Source organism: Leptopilina heterotoma, unplaced genomic scaffold (assembly GCF_015476425.1).
Source record: "Leptopilina heterotoma isolate Lh14 unplaced genomic scaffold, ASM1547642v1 Lhet_19, whole genome shotgun sequence".
Taxonomy (NCBI): domain Eukaryota; kingdom Metazoa; phylum Arthropoda; class Insecta; order Hymenoptera; family Figitidae; genus Leptopilina; species Leptopilina heterotoma.
Window position 1 is genome coordinate 1,893,181 of NW_025110908.1, and position 9,725 is coordinate 1,902,905.

The 9,725-nt window shown below is 22.0% G+C and overlaps 1 protein-coding gene across 1 annotated transcript; it reads right to left on the bottom strand.

Annotated features, from left to right (window-relative positions):
* Nucleotides 1-3,576: 3,576 nt before the first annotated feature.
* Nucleotides 3,577-7,277, bottom strand: LOC122500683 (heterogeneous nuclear ribonucleoprotein A2 homolog 2-like). Its single transcript, XM_043609737.1, has 3 exons — nucleotides 6,960-7,277; nucleotides 6,375-6,537; nucleotides 3,577-3,886 (listed from the first exon to the last, which is right to left on the bottom strand). Exons 1-3 carry the CDS (start codon nucleotides 7,123-7,125, stop codon nucleotides 3,673-3,675), a joined length of 543 nt encoding a protein of 180 aa, XP_043465672.1. The 5' UTR covers nucleotides 7,126-7,277; the 3' UTR covers nucleotides 3,577-3,672.
* Between the last annotated feature and the right edge of the window lie 2,448 nt (nucleotides 7,278-9,725).

Below are 9,725 nucleotides of genomic sequence, written 5' to 3' on the forward strand. Positions count from 1 at the left end.
AAATAAAAAAAAATGTTAGAAAAAAGTGGGGAAAATAGGACTAAAAAAACTTTGTTTATTTTTTGCCTAAGGCGAAAGGAAGGCAATATTTTGAATTAATTTCTTAGTGAACACCCCTTATGAACTATCTTATTCGAGACTTAAGACCCTCGTCCAGACTGCATTATTATTCGCCTGTTTTGATTTTGGCTCCACCACGGAAGCAAGTTTATACTTGCGCACGTATGTATTGCACGTGCAACCACCGAATTGTCATTAGCCCTTAAAGTGGCCACTCTTCCTCAGCATAAATTAACCCCGTCAAAAACGATTAACTTCTTAATCTTTATAATAGAAAAAATTTATTTTAGAGCATTTTTATATTCTCATTATATGTATTATGTATTTGTAAGGAACCCTCGTCTTGACAATATTCCCATTTTCCATGCATGGGGTATTTTAATTTCTCTTATAAAAATTTGATTTTATTGATAGTCAATAATTTGGGAAATTATTTATTTGTTTTCAATTTTATTTTGACACAAATAAAATGTTTATTTGAACTAAAAAAAATTTTATTTGAACTATAAATAAAATTTTATTTGAACTAAATAAAATTTTATTTGAATCAAATAAAACCAAATAAAACTTATTTTTAATCGAATAAAATTTAATTTGAACCAAGTAAAATTTATTTGAAACAAATAAAAATTTTAGTAGAATAATAGGGCCAAATTAAAATGTGGAATAAGTACTAATCTTAGTTTCGTAGATAAAGTTATTCTTTTAAGTAGATAAAGCTGTATCGGTGAGACAACAATTCTTATTTAAGTAGAGAAAACAGACTTGTCAGACTATAGACAAAAATAATTATCTCAAATTTTTGAACGACATTTATTTAAAAATAACGTTTCAGTAGATTTTTTTAAAACTATTTCAAAATAAAATATAAAGTTTAACTAATTTTTCAGGAATTTTATGACAAACCGGGAATTTTTCCACCAAATTAAAAAAAGTTTTATTATTTTAATTTGTTTTTAAAAAATCGCTTTTTATTTCAATTCTTATAGATATTTATACTGTTCTCTAAATTTGAATTAGTTAAAAATAATTAATTTGATAGTAAAAAATCAGTCACTGATTCAAATATAGTATGTAAATAAATTTTGAAGAAATTATCGATTTAATAGAAATTTTGTGAATTTCATTACAAACTTTTTAACAAATCGAATTTTCAAAGTATTTTAATTTTAATAATTGATAAATAATTGAATTTTATAAAGAGTCACATTCTAATGTATTCATGTTTCTTATAGTGCGAAGAATAATAATTAAAATTTTTATTAGTTAATTTAAAAAAAGATACACACTTAAATTTTTTTAATAAAATTGAATTTCACGCAAAGTTTTTTTGAAAATTCTAAAAAATAAAATTTTTGAAATTTTTCAATTTTATTGTTTCAAGATAATTGAATTTTTATGAAGAAATAATTGAAAATTTTTGAAATTTCTTTAGATTTCAAAAAAAATAATAAAATTCTTTTAAAGAATTTTATTTAAATTTTTCGAAAGTAATCAAGGCAAGTTAGTCACCGTAATTATAATTTTATTTTTTTACATTTCTTCGCAATAGGTATATTTAATTATTTTCATAAATAATAAAACTCATTGCAGAATTCTGAATTTCAATTATTTTTAATACAATTTTAATCGAATTTCCCGAAAAATGTAATAATTCTTAAAAATTTTATTAAAATTCTTCGAAAGAATTAAATTATTTCTAGAAACTGTAAAAAAATTCTTCTCAAAAGAATTCAATTATTTCCATAAATAGCAAAATTCTTCAAATTTACTAAATTCTTTTGAAAATTATTTTTAGAAAAAATTCTTCACAAGAATTCAATTATTTTCATAGATTTACAAAAAATTCTAAAAAAACAATTCAATTATTTTCAAAAGTAATAAAATTCTTCGCAGAAATTCAATTATGTTGAAAAATTGAAAAATATTCTCGTCAAAATTTAAATTATCTTTGGGAGCGTTCATAAATCATGTCACGCAAATTTTCGGGATTTTAGACCCCCCCCCCCTCCCCCTGACACGCAATTTCATGCAATTTCACATGTAAAATTCAATTATTTTCAAAAGTAATAAAATTCATGGCAAAATTTCAATTTTCAAAAATTTTTCTTAATTTACTGATTTTTAATATCTATTCTATTTTTCTAAAACCCAAAAGAATTCAATTATTTCTAGAAACTGTAAAAAAAATTCTTTTCAAGAATTCAATTATTTTCATTAATAGCGAAATTTGTTAGATTTACTAAATTCTTTTGAATATTATTTTTAAATAAAATTCTTCATAAGAATTCAATTATTTTTATAACTAATAATTAAATTTCTCTCCACAATTCAATTATTTTCAAAAAATTTTATAAAATTCTGCGCAAACATTTAATTATTTTCATAAATAATAACATTCTTTGGAAGGATTCAATTACTTTTATAAATAGTAAAATTCTTTGCAGAAATTCAATTAGTATCAATACATTTTAATAAAATTGAATTAATAAAATTTTCCATTATAATTATGAACAGACAAGATTATTTTAAAAAATTGAAAAAATTCTTTGTTTAATTCAATTAGTTTCCAAATTTTGTATTAAAATTATTAAAAAAACATTATTTTCAAAAAATTTAAAGAAACTTGTCAAAAGAATTTAAATATTCATAAAAACTCTAATGAAAAATTTGGAAGCCAATTGTAGATGTATTTATGTTCGAAATCAAATAAATTTAAATTTGATAAAAAAAAACGGGAAAAATTAGAACAAAGTCGGGAAATAACCGGGAATTTTGTTGAACGAAAATAGTAGAGACCCTCTGTTACTCTCATTCTCCTTTCTTTTTTTTTAATTTTCTTCTTTCATATCCAAAGATTTTTGACAATGGGTAAATAATTAGTTTTCTTTTAAGTACTCAATACCGCATATATTAAGTAATGTACATACAAAATGCGATATTTTTTTTGCGATTTTTGTAAAATGAACACTCTTTCACGTGGGAACACTGGAAAAATATCTTCATTGTTTTCGTTTCCTCATAAATGATGCATGGATTTCATAAAGATGAGAGGGTTAAGTCCAAAAAACAGATGTTTTTCTCAGACGAATTCTCACGAAGATGCAGAGGCATTTCTTTCTTTTTTCTTTTCTTCCCTTTTTGTTGAAATTTTATGTTTCCTAATGACGGTTGTTATTCGTATAAACTCTTTAGGATTAGAACGTAAATGCAGTTGTCGACGAAGAAAGAAGGAAAGAAAAAATAAAAATCTTACAAGGCTCGCCAAACCGCATCCTGATCTTTTGGAACGCAAGTTTAGGAATATAATTATTTTATTTATAACTTATTTTCTAATTGGTTTATTAATAATTAATTTATTATTATATTCGAGTCGAACCATTTAGTCTAAAGACGAAACAAAATTCATTTTTTTAAAATTAAAAACATTGATTTGAATTGAAACTAAATTGTTAATTTAGCTTCGATTTATAGCATCAGTCCCTGATATTTAAATTATAATAATAAAATTGTTAATTTAAATAATAAATTTTATTATTTATAAATACGCTTAAAAATAAGAAACAAAGTTTTTTCTCGCATTTGAATTAAAAATAATTGAGATAGACTGAGTTAAAAAAATGGTCTACCACCGGCGCCCGCCTGGGCCAAGTTGAAGCTGAAAGGACCGAAATTAAAACTTGCGCTCTGGGCATTGGCTTGGCTATTCCCTCCGTGGTGCCCTCCACCAAAAAATCCTCCGGATGCTGTTGCAAAGGATCCTCCGTGACCGAATTGTTGGTGAGGGTAATGACCTCCGTACGAAGGGAAATAACCACCTTGCCATCTGCAGAGAATTTTTTCAACAAAAATATATTCATCCTTTTATAAATATCGCGCAGGATATTGATATAATCTTCAGATACTTTTTTACATTAAATTATTATATTCGAAATTAATTTATTTATTCTCTCTGCTATCTCAGTATTTTTCTAAAAATATCGCAAATTGAGATAAAAAAGAAAAAATTGAGACAAAAAACGTATCTTTTTTTTGTCTCAATTTACGATATTCTTAGGAAAATTATTGAGCTTTCGCCCTTTTTTATAATATTAGAAAAATATAATAATAAACAATTTTCATTCTATGGAAACGACCAAACAAACTAACGAAATAATACTAAACAATACTAAACAAAAACAAACAATAATATTGTAGCATATTAATTTTTAGATTTTTTTTACTACAATTATTAGTAACCGCATCTCTATAAATTGAAATTTACAAACTTTAATGCAAACTATAGCAAATGTTACGCGCCAAACATTACATTGAATTTACTATTATTATGCAAATTATAAAATTTTTCATTTTCAAATATGAATTTTTGAATAATTTAGATTCAAACTTTATAAAAATTAATTCATTAACTAATTTACTATATTTAATTATTCTTGTTTATTAATTTCAAACATTTTAATAAAATTCTGAGCAAGAATTCAATTATTTTCATAAATAATAACATTCTTCGTAAGAATTCAATTATTCTGAAAAAAAAATTTAATAAAATTTTACAAACGAATACATTTTTTTGTAAAATTTTAAAAAATCCTTTGAAAAAATTCAATTAATTTTTAAAAAAAGTAAAATCTTTGCAAAAATTTAATTATTTACAAAAAAAAATTTCACAAAAGAATTCAATTTTTTCTTATTTCGTTATAAAATCTTTGCAAAAATTCAATGATTTTTAAAAAAAAATTTAATTATATTTTTTAAAATTTTAATAAATCCTTCGAAACAATTCAATTATTTTTTTAAAATAATAAAATATTTGCAAGAATTCAATTATTTAAAAAAAAATCTCACTAAGGAATTCAATTTTTATTATGTCGTTATAAAATCTTTGTAAAAATTTAATTATTTTCAAAAACATTTCACGAAAGAATTCAATTTTTTTTGTAAATTTTTAATTTTTTTCGAAAAAAATCAATTGTTTTCTAAAACTTTAACAAATTCTTCGAAACGATTCAATTATTTTTTTAAATAGTAAATAATTTGCAAAAATTCAATAATTTTCAAAAAATTTCACGAAAGAATTCAATTTTTTCTTATTTCGTTCTAAAATCTTTGCAAAAATTCAAATATTTTCTAAAATTTTAATAAATCCTGCGAAACAATTCAATTACATTTATAAATAGTAAAATTCCTTGAAAAAATCAATTATCTTCAAAACAATTTCACGAAATAAATATTCAATTTTTTCCTAAAATTTTAATAAATTCTTCGAAAAAATTAAATTATATTTATAAATAGTAAAATTTTTTGCAAAAGTTAAATTATTTTTTATACAGTTTTAATAACATTTCATCAGAGAATTCAATTTTTTTTTCATTTGTAATAATTTTTTTGTCGAATAAATTTAATTATTTTCTAAACGTTTTAATTAAACCTTCAAAACAATTCAATTATATTCATAAATAAATAGGAAAATTGTTTGGAAAAATTCAATTATTTTCAAAAAAAAATCTCAAGAAAGAAAGAAATTTTTTTCTTAATTCGTTATAAAATATTTCAAAAGAATTTTCAAAATTTTAATAATATTCAATAATTAAGTGTTTAATTTCAATTATTAACAAACACGATTTTTTTTAAATCTTAAAAGAAATTGTTCAGAAAATTCATTCAAAATTTTCAATTAAAATTATTCAAAAAAAACTCCATTATTTAGAAAAAATTCAAAGAAATTCTTCAAAAGAATTTAATTATAGTATTTTGAAAAATTTTAATTTAATCCCTCGAAAGGATTCTGTTATTTTCCTAAATAATAAAATTCTTCTAAGAAATTTAATTATTCTCAAATTTCTATAAAATATTCAATTACTTTCAAAGATTTTAATAAAATTCACAAAAGACTTAAATTATTATCAAAAAGTTTAAAATTTAAAATTCTTTGCAAAAATTTGATGATTTTCAAAACATTAATTTTAAAATTGAAAATATTTAAAAAGAAAAATTACTAAAAAAGTTAAGAAACAAAAAAAGCAAATAACTAACTTCATACTTGCGAATAGATAATACCGAACTACAACGATTATTTATTAAAAATACAGAATAAAGATTTTACATATAAAAATGAAATAAATAATTATTAAGGCAAAAATCTTTGAGATTTATTGTCTTTTTTCTGTTTTGTAACTTTGTATTTATTTAAAAAAGAATTATAAGGGAATAAAGTACATAAATACAATGAATAAGAATAAGGTATATGCGGTATTTTTAATAAATATGGTATGTTTATGTCTGTAATTGGAATAATTTAAAAAACGAGAACTCACCCTCCACAACCATGTTTTCTATTGCATCCAAACCCTCCGTGATATTTACGTTTATGTTTGCGTTTATGCAAATGCCGACCCTCTGGGTCATCGGAATAATCTTCAAAAGCATCGTCATTCAATAACCCTCTTTGAGGAGAACGTTGCACTCGTACTGCGTCTCCTAATAATAATAATAACAATATTAATAATATTAACAATAATGTTCTTCTTTTAAAAACATTATATAAAAATTAAAAATATAAAATCACTTTTCATCACTAAAAGAAAAGTTATACCAAATTTGAAATCATTTTTTGCGAAAAATAAGTTCTTTGTATGTATTACAGATGATCCTATCTGTTTCGCATTTAACGAAAGTAAAAAAAACGAGTATGATGCAAAAAAAATATTTTCACACGTGTTGAACGCAAAAGTGGCACAAGCATTTTTACACAACATGGTTTTTTCACTTCCTGGAGAGGGCGATAAATCAGTATCGAGTTTGAAGGGCTCTTATTTTTTCGACGGTATTTTGCACGCACCTGTTATTGCCATCTGCATTATTACCGCACTGATATAAAAAAAAACAATGTGCTCACATACCATTTTGATGAGTCGAATCAAGAACTAAAGATGTAGATTCTGGACCAACAACCACTAATCCAAGTGAATTGACATTATTCGCCGGCTTCCCATGCGAGCTGCTAATTGTAAACAACACATTTATTGTTACTGTAATTAACAAAAAGACCAAAGAACGAATGACCATCTTTAAAGGAGGAAAGTTAAAGACCTGGTAAAACGAGTATTCACGTTTACGTTTGCTTTTATACAAGAGACCCTTTCACCGTTTTTATTCACAATCAACTAAAATTTCGGTTTCATTCGCTTTCATATATATATACAATGGGCATTGGTTTTGGCGAAAACTGAGATGATGATGATGATGATGATGAGTTTTGAACAAGTTGATGACCTTCTGGTCCAAGGTAAATCGGATGTAGTTCAACTTGAATCCTCCGGACAATTGTGTGTTGCGAAAAAAAATTGCAAATGTGGTCATCATCATCTTCCTTTGAAAACAAAATTTTTATTTTACTCGTCAGAATTCAGAAATATTAAGGGAAAAAACGAAAACCAAAAAATGACGATATTTATTATTTTGATTACAAATATTTTATTATTTTTAATAATAAAAAGCGCTCCAGCTTAGATTAACACTAAAAAATATATTTTTTTCATGAACCAAAAACAATTTTTTCCATTGAAAAAAATGTGTCTCCATAGAGACAAATCTAGTTTTTCTTAAATATTTCAAAATTAATTCAATTTTAAAAGAATTGCGTTTACAATTTTCATACATAAATAAATTTCAAAAGATTTTAATTTGAAATTTTGTAAAATTTCAATTTTTAATGAATTAATTAAATAATAAAAATTTCACAGGAATTCTATTATATTTACAAACTCTCTATTAATTTCTTCGCAATAATTCATCACAGAAATTTAATTATTATTATAAAAATCCTTCCTACAATTTATTTACTATTTGAATTTAAGTATTTGTCAATACATTTTTAATTAAGTTTCTTAAAAGAATTAAATTATTTTTAGAAATTTTAATGAAAAGTAATTTGAATAAAATTCTTCGTAGAAATTTAATTAATTTCAATAATTTATCAAAATTCAATTATTTTCAATTAAATATCTACTATTTCAATAAAATTCCACAAAAGAATTCAATTAAATTATAAAAAAAATATTATTAAAATTCGTCTGAAGAATTCAATTAGGTATTTTCAAAAATAATAAAATTCTTTGCAAAAATTCAATTGTGGTTAAAAGTTTCAAAAAAATTATCGTCAAAATTTCAATTATTTTTAAAAACAATTGAAATTTTTCTCCAAAATTCAATTATTTTCAAAAATTTTAATTAAATTCTTGGAAAAATTTCAATTATTTTCAAAAATATTCCTCATTTCAGTCATTTTCAGTATCTAGTATTTTAATAAAATTTCCCAAAAAAATTCAATTATTTATAAAAAAATTTTAATAAAATTGTCACAGGAATTCAATTATTTACAAATTTTTTATTTTCTTCGCAATAATTCAATTATTTTCAAAAATAATACAATTTTTTTTAGAAATTCAATTATTTTCATAAATAATAAAACTCATTGCAAAATTTCAATTATTTTTTATACAATTTTAATTAAATTTCTCGAAAAATGAAAATATTTTAAAAAAATATTAAAATTCGTCTCAAGAATTCAATTATTTTTAAAAGTAATAAAATTCTTCGCAGAAATTCAATAATTGTGGTTAAAAGTTTCAAAAAAATTATTATCAAAATTAAATTATTTTCAAAAATTTTAATAAAATCCTTGGCAAAATTTCAATTATTTTCAAAAATATTTCTCAATTCAATAATTTTCAATATCTACTATTTTAATAAAATTTTTCAAAAACATTCAATTATTTAAAAAAAATTTTAATAAAAATCTCACAGGAAATCAATTATTTAAAAATTTGTTGATAAAATTCTTTGTGAGAATTTAATTTTAAAAAACATTAAATTCTTTAATAAATTATTTATTTGCATTTAAAGTTTTTATTTTATAATATTTGCTTGAAGAATTTCCGAATAATCGATGAAATTTCGTTAAATTGAATTGTAAACAAAAAGATTTGAAAATTTTCAAAGAAATTTTTCAAAAATCCTTAAAAATAATTAATTTAAAGAAGAATTTTAGTTAAAAATAATTGAATTGAAGTGATGAAAGTAATTTTTAAGAAATTAAAGTAAAAATATTGTTATAATATAAAATAATGATTTTATCAGTCGGTCATTTTTAATTATTATAAAACATGAAGATATCGATTGCTCCGAGTCGAAGACTCGGAGTGATCGATTTCTTCATGTTTTATAACAATTTTTTATAAGTTGTTTAATTTCAAAAAGTTTTGAATTTGAATGTTTTGAAAATCTTAATAAAATTGAATTGTTCCAAAAAAAACAAAGACTTTTAATCAGAAATTAATGAAAAATGTTTTCTTCAGGAAGCAATTCTAAAATGTAATTTTAATAAAAAGATTTCTTTTAAGCTATTTTTAATAGAAGTTAAAAATAGCTTAAAATTCGAGTTTAAAAAACAATTTATTTATAAAAACATCTTTTGCAAAGTCAATATATGTGTTAATTACTTTGATGCGAAAATCTCAAGAAATGCGTGGGCGAGAAACGAAGAATGAATGACAATTATTTTTTTTGACTATAAACATATATAATAAGGATATACATATATAATATTGTACACAAAACTTTCTTATTCAAACAGAAGTTCATGCATATTCAATCAGAAGCCAAGG